This window comes from Euprymna scolopes, chromosome 35 (genome assembly GCF_053919585.1).
Source record: "Euprymna scolopes isolate OS-2025 chromosome 35, ASM5391958v1, whole genome shotgun sequence".
NCBI lineage: Eukaryota > Metazoa > Mollusca > Cephalopoda > Sepiida > Sepiolidae > Euprymna > Euprymna scolopes.
Genome location: NC_136516.1, coordinates 68,907,258 through 68,923,154, shown reverse-complemented (window position 1 = coordinate 68,923,154; position 15,897 = coordinate 68,907,258). Strand labels below are relative to the sequence as shown.

Below are 15,897 nucleotides of genomic sequence, written 5' to 3'. Positions count from 1 at the left end.
TAACTTTGAACATTTACTGTTTTGGGCTCAAATCAAATTATAAAGTTAGATCCATGTCCAAGTAACCTATATCTAAAATTTCAAGTGTTTAGACCCAAAATTGGCGGAGAAGTTTCGTGGAGTTTTCAAAGGTCAAATCGTTGAATTTTGACCCCCGTAACAGCAAAATTTCTGGCTGAAACCGATTAAAAAGATTTTCCCAAATCTCAATACCCCATATGTCAAATTTCGAGTCTGTAGACCGAAACTTGACAGAGTAATTTGGTAGGGAAATGTACAAAGACATGCAGACAGACAGACAGACACACAGACATACGTACATACAGACAGACACACACACACAGACATTTTCACTTTTATAGATATATAGATAGGTATATTAGGTTGGTGCAAAAATAATGTCGTTTTTTACGTTCAACTATATCTATCTATATATCTATAAAAGTGAACGTGTCTGTGTGTCTGTTTGTCTACAGACTCGAAATTTGATATACAGGGTACTGAGATTTGGAAAAATCTTTGTAAATCGTTTTTTGGCCAGAAATTTGGCTGTTAAGTGGTCAAAGTTCAACGATTTGACCTTTGAGATCTCTACCAAACTCCTCCGCCAATTTTTGGTCTAAACAATTTAAATTTTAGATATAGGTTCCTTGAACATGGATCTAACTTAATAACTTGATTTGACCCAAAATAATAAATGTTAAGTGATCATAATAGGGGTCAAAGTTGTAAAAATTTTGTCCTCTGCGATCTCTACCAAATTACTCAGACAATTTCTGGTCTAAACATTTGAGATTTTACATAAAGGGTATTCAGTTATGTGTCTATAAGTAAAACAACCTGTCCCAAGCCTGATCTGAGCTGCTGCTGCTACTGACGATGATGATGATGATGATGATGACGACGACGACGACGGTGGTGGTGGTGGTGGTGGTGGTGGTGGTGGTGGTGGTGGTGGTGGTGGTGGTGGTGGTGGTGGTGATGATGATGATGATGATGAAAAATTTAAAAAATGAAACTAAATTTACAAAACGCGATGACTTTGTTCCGTTCGGATTGGCAATTGTTTGTTTCTTTCTTATTTTTCTTCTTTTCCACGCGAAAAATCTTCTGAGACGCCATCTTAATGTAGGTGTTTTTGAATATTAATAACAATATAAATAACATAACAGAGAATTAATATGTTGACATTTTAACACCCACAATATACGACCGACAAACTGTGATAAAATTAATAATGGCGTTTGTCACAGAGAAATAAATCATTCTTAATTATAAAATATTTATTAGGTTGCCGAAGTTTTCATTAAAAAGTAGTTATATCTGGCCAGCGTTGTCTGGGAGTGCTTTTACTTTGTTTTTGTTTCGCCTTTTATTTCTTTTTAAATCGCATAAATATTTTTATATTTTCGAGATATTTTTTAACTCTTAAAATGTATAAATAACTAGTTGTACTCATCCGATATAGCCTGTGAACTGTTTACTTGAATTCTTTTTCACAATTGAGTCGTTTTTCGTATAAGGAACTCGATTTTAATTTTGAGAATTTAAGCCTCCACAAAACAATAAATTAACTCATAAAAAAGAATAAAAGGAGCGAATTACAAGCATGTTTACTTTTTGTTGTTTTTGAAGATATTTTTAAGTGCGTATTTATTTGTTTTTACCGAATTCATGTTTATAAAATATATTAAACTATTCGATTTTATATATATTAAACTATTCAATTTTATATTTATTATATATTATAGAATATATTAAACTATTCGATTTTATATAGGTAGCGTCCGGTCAACCTGCTAGTAAATAACAATATTTCATTTCATTTGTAATTTTCAATGATAAGAATAGCTTGATTGTAAGAAACTTGTCAAAAGTAAACTTAATCGAAATATACTTTTATTTTAAAGAACATGATGGAAAAAAAAAATTGGCTAGTCAAAATCAAATTTCGACTTTTCAGATGTAATTCAGTTGGAGAAATAAGTGAAGCCGGTCTATTTCTAGATGAGAAGCTTAGAGATATATGTCAAAATCAGCAAGCATCCCGATATATATATATATATATATATATATATATATATATATATATATATATATATATATATATATATATATATATATATACAAAGAGAGAGAGAGAGAGAGGGAGAGAGAGAGAGAAAGCAAGAGGGTGCTGATTATGTGACGAATGCAAAGAAGAAGAAACCAACTACGTACCTATTGTCTGGAGTTATTCTTTCTTTTTTCTTTTTTTGTTATCAACTCGCAAACTTTTTACTTTGCCTTATTTCACTATGTAAAATTATTTTTTGTAAATAGGATTTTTAAATTCCTGTTAGTACTTTACACTATTGCGTTTTTCAGTTAAATAAACTTCGATTAATAGTAAATTAAAAAAATTGTGTAAGTCGGATAAAAGCGGGAAACACACAGTCCCGAAATGGTCATATGTATTTTGAGCTTTGATTTCTATATTTGTCTTTTATTAACTCTTAGAGTAATTCAATAAAATCAATACGATAGTTATTAGAAAATATTCGTATCATTAGGATTATTCGAATCCTTGATCTCATTTTAAGTGTTGTTTTCACAACATTTGAGCCGATGTAACCCCCGGTCTATTTCAGGTATATCTTGGCATAAAAGGTAAAGTACTCGTTAAAATTCAGTTCTAAGTTACGTTCTTCTGGAGGTTAAAGGTTCAATCCTCAATGCAGGCGATATAAAGAATACAATTGCGAATTACTATCCAGTCATGGTTAACGGAACGAGAGCATCATACCCCGTTGATTAAATAAAGAGTTTTGTTCAAAATCCCATGTAGATTCTCGAGTTCTACAGCAAGATTCCTGAGGTCGGCTTGAAGAAATGCGGAGATTAAATCACTGGAAACGTGAAAATAACATTCAAGATGAGAACAATAGTCCAAATAATACAAATGATACAAATTATCATTCCTCATCTAAAAAATTCAAATACATAATAGAAAATATCTATTGTATACAATGAACTGAACAAAAGTTGTTATTTTAAAGCTTTAATTTCTATCCTGCCTTTCTTTCAGATGATGAAACATGTCCATTGGAAACTACAATGCATTCGGTTCGAACCTCGCTCGCCGACAGAACTTTGCCAACTCAAGCAACAGGTCGTATTACTCGAGTATCGGATCGCCCGTCACAAAGAGCGACCAGATGTGGTGGAACTATGCCGACAACGGCAAGAACACAGTCCACAACAATCGTGCACTTTTCTACAACAATGCGGCGCGCGGTGAAGAGGAAATATGGGATCTCTCTGACTCCCTGGCCGACCTGTACAGTCGAGTAAATGAGGAGAATGCCGCGGCGGCCAACAGTTTCACAATTCACCGTCAGCACAGTAAAGATGTGGACGTGAAGAAGTGGATTGATGAGGACACTAGTCATGGATTCATCCGGGTGTTTGTACCCAACGGTAACATTAGTACGTCTCGTCTCATTCCGTGTACACTACGCACGACGGCGCAGAGGGTGTGCATGCAGTGTGGCATACCTGCTACCTCACTGCATGTCCAGTTTAATGGGGACATTATCACTAGGATGGAACCCACGGACCATCCACTGGCGGTGCAAAATGAATTTCTTGGAAATCTCGGATATTCAGAGCCGAAAAAGATCCAAGAACAAGGATCCAATACCGAACTTCATTTCCTTGTTAAATTCTATTCAGGTGAGTATATATTTGCATTTTCATTGTTTTATACCTTTGTATATGCATTTAAGATATATATTTTACTTAATGTAATTTTAAAATCATGAATCAATTTCAAAAGGAAAAGCAAAACAAAATCAAATTGAGTGTACGATCGTTTCAGAAACGGTATTCCTTTTATAAATCTTGACAAATAATATTAGCAGTAATTGATCATGGTTTCAAATCTCGATGTGCTGAACAGAAGATTCTTTTTGGTACAATAGTTAGAACAGTCACCAAGAAAGTGTTTGATGTATTTAAATATTATGTCTTTTGAGAAACGGCGTGAATGGGGTTGTGAATGATGAGCAACAATGGATTCATGAATGCAGAGAGAGAGAGAGAGAGAGAGAGAGAGAGAGAGAGAGAGAGAGAGAGAGAGATGGAGAGCATAGCTGTCAATGCCTGTACCAGACAGGACATTACTTGAACGAATAAATAGTTACTTGTTTCCTTTGTAATATTCAAAACTTTTAGGATGCCATAAAACGTTTAAGAAAATCAAGCAACCGTGTATTTTATAAACACGAATCACCAACGTTTGCGCCAATTTGAAATTTATAAACAACAGTAAATAAGTAAATTCTAATTAAAAAAAATGCGGTCTCTTTTATGAACATAATAAACGCTTTAAAATAAGTGAAACCACTAAGAACTTAGCCAGTTAGGAAGAAAACGAACATTTATAAAATCGATTTTATTTAAAAAAACAAAAAAAAACAAAAAAAAACAACATTAAACAAGTAAAAATATTTTTAAAAAATATTATGGGAGGCTATAGTCTATTTCAAAAAACAATATCTCCTTCAATAACGATCATAAAATGTGTTTTCAATCGATATTTATTCAATAAGGGACCAATTTTCCTACCTAGCGAAATGGGACGAATTTTCCGGGGTCGAGTTTTCCGGAGACGAGTTTTCCCGAGACGAGTTTTCCTAAATTTTTATAATTCATGTAGACTTACTTTCAACTAGATTTAAAAGTTCGGAACCTTAGAGTGCAAAGCTACCTCTTTTTTCTTGCCAAAACATGGCGACTTTTATACCTGACAAATGTCGGGGGTTCCATTGACCGAAACGTTGTGCAGGTAACACTCAAGATGAGAACAATTAATCTAACAAATGCAAACATTCATACTTCATCTAAAAAAAAAAAAAAAGAATCGAAACTGTTAAAAAGAGAGTTTTGGTTATTATTGGAACAGTTACATTTTTTTTCTGGTAGAGTCAACTTTTTCAGACAAAACAAAAGAAAAAAACAGAATAAATTTGGCTTCAACAAAATCGTAAGAGAATTCTTCATTTCTTGAACTCGATTTTAAAGAAATGTAAAATGTGTTTTAAGAAACAAATGCAAGACTAAACACTGGAACTGGACGTCCATTTTGCTAAAAACGAATCTTTTTTATTGGACTGTTTATTTGAATCGTCAATTAAAATCTTTGGTTGCATATACATATGTACACCATTGCTGTCTGAAACACTACAACTTTTTATACACATTTTTTTACATATAATTTTTATTTTTTTCATATTAAATAAACATACCTCAATTATATACTCGGTCTGTAACACTTTTATCAAACACTGTTATCTGTGATATCAGTAACATTTCTTTAACAGCATTAGGGGCCACACGCTCATTTCCATTTTCGTTAGTAGGTTATTTTATTTCGATTAATTTTATTTTGAGAATTATTGAATAGTGAATAATATAAAATGAAACGTGCTCACAAACTCAGCAGGGCCCAGAAAATGGAGTTGAAATTACAGAGAGTAGCAAATATTGTTTAAAAAACTCACAGAATATCTGATTTTTTTTCTCTTTCGCCAGCTCGCAATTAAACGTGCGTGATATCTCTGGTGTTTCTGATTCTGAGCATAAAGGTGCACTGTCAGATGAGTAACAGTTGACCCAACTTTCGAGCATACTGATCCAAGGTATATTCTACCTTGTCGTATCTCTGATGATCCTGCTAATTAAAGAGAATAAAAATAACGCAACTGTCGTTCATTGCTTGTCTATTCGAAGTCTACTAACCGGGTTTTCTGTTTTGCCGTTTGTTCAGTAGTGAAAGCAAAAACTGGTGGGGGGGGGACTTGTCTTCATTCCTCGGATTAGTAACCAGTGGAACCGGCTGTCGAAAACTCTGAAGACACATGAACAATTAAATCATCATATGATGGTATGGCATGATAAACGGTCAGGCAACTCTGTTGACTTACAATGAAGTTAACTGATTCAGGTAGAACAGACATACTGTAGAGCAGTTTTATTTCGCTTGATTAATATTATCTAGTTTTGGGCTGAAAGAAATTTGGCCTTACGTGGCACAAACGAAAAGCTCCGTGATACCAGAAATGGAAATTTTCTTGGAGAAGTGGAGCAAATAGCAAAATTTGATCCTGTCTTATCTGAATATGTCAGACGCACTGAGAGTCATGAAGTGAGTGATCATTATCTCAGCAAACACATTTGGAATAACTTATCGACCTGCTTGCTAAGGCAATACGGAATAAAATAATATCCGAAGTCTTGCATTAAAATATTATAGCATAATACTAGATTGCACACCTGGTCTCAGTCACTAAGTATTGTTTTTTCGGGAAATTAATGTAGTGCAAATTGCTTTTAACATTTCGTTGATTTTCTTAGTGTGTGACACATCCGGAAACGGTCTTTTTGACAGCATGATCAACTTTCTGTCCAAGTATGGCATTGCCGTAGAAGACTCGCGGCCAGGGGTACGATAGCGTCCAATTTGCGAAGAAAAAACATGGCGTGCAGGCGCGTTTCTTGAAAGTTAAAAAAAAAAAGCAGTATACATGCCATCCGCCAGTCGTCGACTTAATCTAGTAATTGCTGATGCTGAACGCTCGCCAGCTACTTCTATTCCTTTCTTTGGCTATCAGAAACGTATATACAATTTACTTGCCGCATCAACGAAAAGCTTTCCGGACGTAAGATGGGAAGCAAAAGTGGAAACTGTTAAGTCGTGTTTTCAGAAAACAGAAATGTTGGACGCGATTGAAGAATTAGAATGAATGTCTTTGGATAGTCGAGATGGATTCATCCTCATGGAATGTCGAACTTTACCCAGTGAAATCAGGAGTTGGTGTTTTCTTATTTATTTGATTATCTGGTATGATTTGCTACTTCAAGTAAGTAAAGCGTTACAGAGTCCTTCAAATGCATTGATTTCTCACATCGAGGCTTGCATGTCATTCGTTTCACAATACAGGCAGGAAGAACTTGCAGTAGTCGAAGTTAAAGCAAGAGAATTAGCTGATTATTAGCTTCAAGTGGGTCGTGCCTATCCAAAACCAAAAAGACAGAAAACATGTCTCTTCAGATGCGAATCGACAAATTAGTCAGATCATCGAACGAGTGGAGAAGCGCTTGGGCGAGAATTTTTTTATCTACTCCTGGATATACTTTCACAAAGTTTTCAGGAACCGTTTGAAAACAAATGATTTTAAATCAAAGAACGGTTTTTGCGTGGTGCAAGTAACATAAAAGTTGCAATAATCTCAGACATATTGCCGTCATGCTGCGTTGTTTTGGTAGAAGGTGTTGGGGGTGATATTGACTTGAAAAACTCTAAAGGGCGATAATCAATTTTGTTAACATAATGGACAGTAAGAAGTGTATTACATTTTCCACTATTGAATGTGTAAATTATATAATGAAACACGCACTTGTCGAGTTATATCCAAACATAGCTGTTACGCTCAGAATTGTAGCCAGTTACAGTTGCATCCTGTGAGCGCAGTTTATCTAAATCGAAACTAATTAAAACCGTTCTTCAGAACTCCATATCTTAGGAAAGACTTAGCTGGCTTATTTTTTTTATATGCATTGAACACGAACTAAAGGTATTTTTTTTACATGTACACATTCTTGTAAATATTTCCCCGGACTTTTTATAAAATAATCCATGAACTGTTGATTTAAGTACTCACACGCTTCCAGTACACAGCACACGTACAAATTAACATATAGTATACATAAAATACTTTTATCTGCTATCTTATTTACCATCCAAGAGAATACAAATTAGCACACACCTAAAAAGACCTGTTTGCCTTTTTTATTATTTACTATTCAAGTGAGTTCGAAATTATTTTTATTTGAGTTGACAAATGTGTTTTGAGTAGTCGTCATTTCTTCTTCTTCTTCTTCTTCTTCTTCTTCTTCTTCTTCTTCTTCTTCTTATTATTATTATTATTATTATTATTATTATTATTATTATTATTATTGTGTTGTTGTTGTTATTATTATTATTATTATTATTATTATTATTATTATTATTATTATTATTATTATGCTGCTGCTGCTGCTTGCTGATACATTAGATAGTTGTTGTTAACGGATTTGTGAAATAATCACACTATTCAACGAAATCGTAACAGAAGTTTGCAATGCATAAACTATCTCTGAAGTAAAACATTTTAATCAGAAAATCAGGGATCTATTTCTGACGTAAAAATATAAAACATTTGTTATAAGTTCAGACTAGCGTTAATAATTGTATCAATCAAAAAAAAAATTCACGCATTTTCTTTATAAGTTAAAGAGTTAGTATTCATCGCATATTAATGGCGGTGTATGGGTCTAGCACTTAATGACTTTCTCCCACATCGTGCCATTTTAACGTTACTTTTAGCATCATTTCATTACTTTTACTAATGTTGATTTGATTTAATTCGGTTTTTTTTTCTCCCTTCTATCTTTCTTACATTCCGTCTCTATTTTTCAAATAAACTCCTCAAGTTTAATTTTTGGCATTATATCAGCCTTTCTCTATCAAAATACTTTTGAAATTTGGGTTTACTTTTTTTGGGGGGGAGGGGAAATTCTTTTAAAAATAACTTGTAAAAGATTGAGAAACAAAACGCGCTGAAATGGCTATAAAAATAGGAAATACTAAAAAGTAGCTAAAAGTTGTGAAAACGTTCGTAGTGCATAGCTTAAGATTAATTCTGCAATCTTCCATTTTTTTCTGCATTGCGAGCGTGATATTTTGTTTAAAGTACCATATATTGTAGGTTCAGTGTGTTGTGGGTGCTTAGGTTATATTTTGCGGGTAGAGGGACCGCAAAAGGCGCATGCTGCGGGATGGGAGGTGCAATGTTGCTAAGCACGATACTCGGCACTCTGATCTCTTAAAATAGCCTAGGAAGCTCTGTCGGCATTGTCCGATCGGGGCGCCTCAGAAACTTAGCAATACAGTAACTCTTCTCCAAAGAGAGGAGGCAAGGTCGGGGAGGGTGTACCTCCTAAGACTACCCAGTAACGCTACTGAGATTGGCTAGTTTCTGCTGGATTTATTGTCGAGAACAGATTTTCGACTGGTATTTTCTAGTCAAACGTCTTTCTTCAACAATGTGTCAGAAAGATTACTGTTAAAACTGAACAGAAAAATAGCTTATGCAAAATCGCTTTTGATTGGTATGAACAACATTTTTAATGAATAAGTTGATTTTATTATTTGTTTCTGACAAACCAGACTCTTTCTTAAACCTAACACTAACCCTAAGTCCGTGTGGCAAATAGAGACCTCTGAACCAACCGAAAAAGAAAGGGAGTAATTGCCACCAGAACTTACTGTTAATGGTAGAGTCAACAAAGTTGTTTTACGACAAACACTAATCTTTACTCATAACTCCGAATATTTGCAAAATAATTTTTTTTTAATGCATAAATAAAAAAAAATATTTGCTAATTAATTCGCGTTAATAAAATTTTATCGATAAATTTTATAAAATAAATTAGTGCTAAGGAAATACACTCGGAATATAAGTAAAAATAGTCAATAACATTTTTTTGTTATTTTTTTTAGCCATTTGTAATGTGCGTCAAAACAATTAATGTTTAATATTAGCATAACCCGTGTACCGGCGTTGCCCGGTGGAAGTGTGTCACAAAACTAGAACAGATTTGGTAAAGGATCCTCCCTCCCCATCTCACCAAAAAAAAAAAAAAAAAAAAAAAATTAAACTACGATCGTTAGTAGGGCAACTGCTGACCCTGGAAAATAACGAGTACTTGCGACCATTGCCCAAATGAAATCATCGTGCTTCCACTGTCTGGCATTGTCTGGCAGTGGCAGCTAGGAGGAGTCACTTGCTATGATTGTTATCACTGTTGGTTACTGGAGATTAGTGATGTTTTGGGTCGATTAGTTGCTTTTACTAGTGGGCACTAGCTGATTTTGCAATTTGAACACATTGGCTGCCGTGATTAGTGTCAGCCTCTATTGAAAGGAAGTGATGATTACTGGCAGTTAGTGTTGTATTGAGGTGTTTACTAGTGAACCTTCACTACCTTTACATCTGTCACTGTTAGTTCTCAGCATACAGTGTCGGTCACTGGCGACCATGAGCAGCATCGGCCACCATTGGATGATCACTAGCAGTTAATGCTGTACTGAGGCATTTGCTAACGTTTACTAAGAGACTTTGGCCATCTTTACAATCGTCAGAGACATTTTCCAGCATACGGTGCCAGTCACTGGTGGCCATAAGCAGTTTCTGCCTTCATTAGACTACTCTTAAATAAAATTGTGGCGGATAATTGCATTCACTAGCTGGTACTGAGTTCCTCTGCAAAACTCGATCATGCCCAGTGTCTCACTTCATTGAACTGCTCTGAAATGAAATCGACTGTGGTTATTGTCACCTCATGGCACTGGCGGGCAAATTGCTTGTCTTCAAATGTCAGTCACTGTCGTCCAGTGGCAGGCAATTTCATTCGTAATGGTTCTTGGTCTTTTAAAGTAGTTACTCTCACTTCATGACATGGGTGGTGACTAACTGGCACTGGTGTACTATGATGTTTCAATTAAATGTATATGTTATAATAATAATAATAATTTTATTATTGTTGGCATCCGTCAGTCTAGAAAACTATGGAGTTGTGCCTGTAGAGGTGGTTGAACACCACCTTCTGTGGCTGAATAAGCCTATCTTTGATCTACATTGTCGGTCACAGACATTGCGTATGAAGGTCGGTGCATTGTTTTGGTGGTCTGTTAGATTTTGTTGATTGGCCTTTCTGAATAGTCTTTTGGTCTCCACCTGTTCTGTGATAGACATTTCGCTAGTAGTCAGGCTTTTGGTTACCGTTTGCCTCCAGATGTTGTGAACTTTAGCTTTTGTCTCCCAGCTGATAGGGTTAATATCACATGCTTTCATGTTACGTTTGCACACGTCAACATAGCAGTGGTAAAGACAACTAATTTATCTTTTGCCAGTAGTGAGTTCACTGTAGAGAATGTCTTTTGGGATTCATCCATTGTTCATGCGGTGAACATAGTCTATCCAGTGTAGGTGTCTTTGGCGAAGGATGAGAACATGGAGGGGATATCAGCCCTTGTGAGCACATCATTGTTTGTACCTTTGTCTCTCCAAGAAATTCCAAGAGTTCTCCATAGATTACACGTGTGAAATATGTTCAGTTTCTGTTCTTGGTGGCTGTAGGTTGTCCATGATTCGCTGCCATACAGAAAAGTGCTGACGACACAGGCCATGTAAACGTTCATTTTTGTGGAGATGGTGAGATGATTATTTTCCCACAATCGAATTGTCAATTTTGCAAGAGTGGTGGATTCTTTTCCAATGCAATTGTTGAGTTCTACATCAAGATATAGGTTGTCTGAGGCTGTAGACCCGAGATATTGGAATTGATAGACTATGTCTAAGCACTATTAATATTGATGATGGGAGATAATAAGGTTCCTGGGCTCATGATTTGGGTTTTCTTCAGGCTGATGTAGAGGCTGAATTCTTTGCAAGCATTGGAAAACCTGTCGATGTGTCTTGAAGTTTTTATTTAGTGTGAGATGCTACCACCATATCATCAGCAAACAGTTCCTGATGGTAACTTTTTGCACTTTGGTCCTGAACTAAAGGCGGTTGATACTAAAGGGGCGGCCATCCAATCTGGAGTGAAGGTAAACTCCGTCTTCTGACGAATTGAAGGCATGTCTCAGGAGAAGGGCAAAGAAAATGGCAAACAGTGTAGGGGCAAGCACACATCTCTATTTCACACCAAACTCAGCAAAGATGTCTCCTTTGAATTGCATGGTGCGCATCATACTGTCATGAAATGACTCTATTAGTTGGGGGGGGGCAATGAAAGGCAGAATCTTGAATAGTCAATCTCTACTGATTAGGTCGAATGCCTTAGTAAAGTCCATGAATGCAAGGTACAATGGCCTGTTTTGTTCTCTGCACTTCTGGAGTTGGCGTAGTGAGAAGATCATATCAATTTATGGTGGAACTTGGGAGCGAAAGCCACACTGTGATTCAGAGTATATTCTCTCAGCAAGAACTTGCAGTTTTGTAAGAATGATGCAGATAGGTTGTCAATGATACTCAGTAGCGAGATACTCCTATAATTATTGCGGTTATTGCGGCCTCCTTTACTCTTGTATAGGGTGACTATGTTCGCATTTCTCATGTCCTGGGGAACAGCACCTTCTTCCCAACAACGTCACAATAGTTTTAGGAGAGAGGACTTGCTGCCCTTGATCATTTCACCTGAGATGGAATCAGTACCTAGAGCTTTCCTGGTGGGAGTTTCTCAATTGCCTTGGAGTCATCATCGATGTTGGGTGGTATGTCCAGCTCAAGTAATTGTGCATAATGTGGGATGCTATCGAGGGCACTCTGGCTTATTTTCTGTTGAATAGAACTCAGAGTAGTGTTCAACCCATATGCCAAGTTGTTTGGATTTGTCAGTAAGAATTTATACTGTCTATATTATTATATCCTGAGTGGATATAATCAGCTGCGAAGTTGTCCTCAAACTGCCTGACCCTGTCTTGGTGTTTGGTCTTGGTTACATCGATCTTTGGTTTTCCTGCTTGTTTGGTGCAGAAGAATTTCTTTGTTTGTAGTTTGACTTTGCAGTGTACGAGTGAGAGATCGGTGTCACAGTCAGCCCTGTGATAAGTTCTAATGACTGTGAAGTTAGGTAGGAATTTTCTCCTGATGAGAATCAGATCGAGTTGGTGCAATGTTTTGATCTTGGGTGTCGCCATGATACTCTATGATGGAGTTTTGTAAAGAATAAAGTGTTGTTATATAGAGGTCGTGCATTGAGCAGAGTTCTAGTAATCTTTGTCCATTTTCGTTGCACTTTTCTACTCCAAAATGTCCTACACAGGTGGGATAAGCTTCGTTGTCATTCCCAACTGGAGCACTGAAATCACCAATAACTATCAGGATTTCATAATTTTAGAAATTTTGAATGTAAGTGTTAAGTTCACTGTAGAATGCATCCTTGGTGTCATCAGTTGCTGACATAGTTAGAGCATAGACACATATAACAATGATAGGTTCATCTGTGATCTACAGTGTCAGTTTGACCTAACGTTGTCGAGGAAAGAGTTTTTGACCATGAAGTCAACACCATACTCTCTTGTTTCATCTTCTTTCTTCCCTTGTCAAAAGAAGGTTTAGTCTGGCTCTCTGAGGTTCCCTGAATCTGTGATACGGGTTTCCTGCAGGGCAGCAATGTCTATCTGTAGGTGTAATAGTTCTTTAGTGATGACAGCTTTATTCCGCATATCAGAGATGGAGTGGAGATTGTTAAGCCAGTCAGCATTGTGCAAACATTCAAACACCCGAGCTTGAGCGCTGGTTTCTTTTTGAGTTCTGTTTGAATGTTTAGTGCATCAGTATCTGCCCACATTTCGAAAAAGATCCTATGTCTCATGCACAGTGGTGCATGCATGAGTGGTGCTCGCTCATATGGTTTAATAATAATTCTGATTTCGCTTATGAATGTCTCTCTGGAAAGGGATGGGATTCATTTCCAGAGGATTTCTTATAATTCCAGCTTCAAACCAGGAGCTTCAAAGGTTTTCCTTAGGATGTTGGTGGTACCTATAATTGCAGAGGTTTGAAGGCCGCCTAAAACATCGGGGATTTGTAGTTTTTTTCAATTGTCCTTCCAGATGACTTGATACTACTCCTAGTGTACCAACTACAACCGGGATTATTTGTGTTTTAACCCCGTGTATACGCCTTATCTCCAAGGCCAATGGAGCATAATTGCTCCACTTCTCATTCTCCTTCTCTCTCACATTCTTGTCCCAGGGTACTGAGAAGTCTACAATCTGCCAGTTGTTTGAGACCTTGTCAATGACGACCAAATCCAGACGATTATGTTCCAATTGCTTGGTCATTATGACACTTTTGTCCCACCATACCTCTACCTTGCCATCCTCACTTGTTCTCACTTCATCAGGCACCTCCTCAAACCATTTTCCAGCATACTTCACCCCAACCCTCTTACACACCTCCCAATATATCCGGAGTCCCATGCGATCGTGTCTTTTGCGGTACTCTGTCTGGGCCAGTCCACTTCACCCTTCTGCAAGGTGCACAATTGATTCTGAGGTCTTACCACAAATCCGGCATTCTGCAGCAATTTCCTCTCCTAGAACCACTTTTTTGAACAATCGTGTTCCTAATGCCTGCTCTTGTGCTGCACAAACAAAAGCTTCAGTACTCTTAGCCAGATACCCAGCTCTAAGCCATTGCCATGATCTTTCATCAACCACTTCTGCTATATCCTGGAAGAACCTTCCATGCATTTTTCTTCCCAGCCAGTTCCTCTGCCCTTTCTCTATCCATACATTTCACATAATCAGCCTTGGTCTCACACACTTCCACTTCATAGGCCACAACCTTAAGCATCCACTCCCCACTTCTAACCACATGCTCCTTCAACGACATCTCCTCGGTTCTAACACAATCTTTTACACTTTTCAATCCTCTCCCATCATCTTTCCTCTTTTGATACAGCCTTGCTAGACTACTTCGAATGTGAAATATACCAAACATTGCTAAAACTTTTCTTGTTTTGATATCCATGGCATGCAAATCTTTGTCAGACCATTCTAACATTCCCGCACTGCATCTCAAAACACTGACTGCCCATGCATTTACTGCTTTCATTAGATTTCCTCCATACAGTTTCGACTTTGCAATTAGTTTCACTCTTCTAAGATACTCCTTCCTGACTTTCTCCTTCATTTCTCTGTTCATGATGCCTACACCCTCCAACACTCCCAAATACTTATATCCCATATCTTCAATTTCTTTCATGATTTCTCCATTTGGCAGAACTATTCCATTCGAATAAACCTTTACTCCTCTTTTCATCACCAACACCGCACATTTGCTAATCCCAAACTCCATCTCAATGTCTTCTGAGTATGTCCCCACAAGTTCTACCAGTCTCTCCATTTCCTTTTCATTTCTACCGAATATTTTCAAATCATCCATAAACAGTAGATGGTTGAGGCATCTGTCACCAGATTCAAAGTTATACCCCAGTTTTTCTCTCTTCAAGAGGATGCTCAGTGGCATCATTATCATTAAAAAATTGTCTTATAATAATAATAATAATAATAATAATAATAATAATAATAATAATAATAATTACAAAAATAGTAATAACTATAATTACAAAAATAGTAATAATAATGTGAAAATACAGAATAGTCCTTATAATCGTTGACTGTTTTCCACATAAGCACATTTTGAATACAATTTGACTGTGTTTTTCTATTTTTATTATTAAAAAGTAAACTATTTTTAAATTGTTAGTTAAAAGAACAAGTGCAGCAGAAGCACATGGCACTCGTGTCAGGTGAAAACCTGGGTTTAATTTAAACGTTGTCCGATTACCGAACGGGACTTCGTTTGGTTATTGAAAACACAAAAGCAAATAGGCATGAAAAAATATATATGAAACTTCAACATGGCCGCCAGCGATTGTAAATAACTGATACCAGAATTGGTGGCCTATGCTTCTTATTTGTCGAATACTGATGAAAATAAATAAAAAAAAAATTTTTTAAATAAAAATAAAAATAAATAGCAGATGCAGTATCATCAACAGTAACACAATTAATAATAATAATAATAATAATAATAATAATAATAATAATAATAATAATAATAATAAGAAGAAGAAGAAGAAGAAGAAGAAGAAGAAGAAGAAGAAGAAACGCTACAGATTTTTTATTAACTATACAAAACAATGTCTGAATGAAGGGCAGGAAGTCATAAAATGGGGTTTCAAGGTGTGTCAAATAAGGGAACCCCATGGAACAGAAAAACGCGTATTTAGGCACCT

The 15,897-nt window shown here is 36.3% G+C and overlaps 1 protein-coding gene across 1 annotated transcript in view; it reads left to right on the top strand.

Annotated features, from left to right (window-relative positions):
* Nucleotides 1–15,897, top strand: part of LOC145259904 (PH domain leucine-rich repeat-containing protein phosphatase 2-like) — a 210,188-nt gene that overhangs the window by 87,040 nt on the left and 107,251 nt on the right. The window contains exon 2 of the mRNA XM_080117835.1: nt 3,068–3,714. Coding sequence (XP_079973961.1) covers nt 3,078–3,714 — 637 coding nt within the window. The 5' untranslated portion in view covers nt 3,068–3,077. The remainder of the gene's footprint in view (nt 1–3,067; nt 3,715–15,897) is intronic.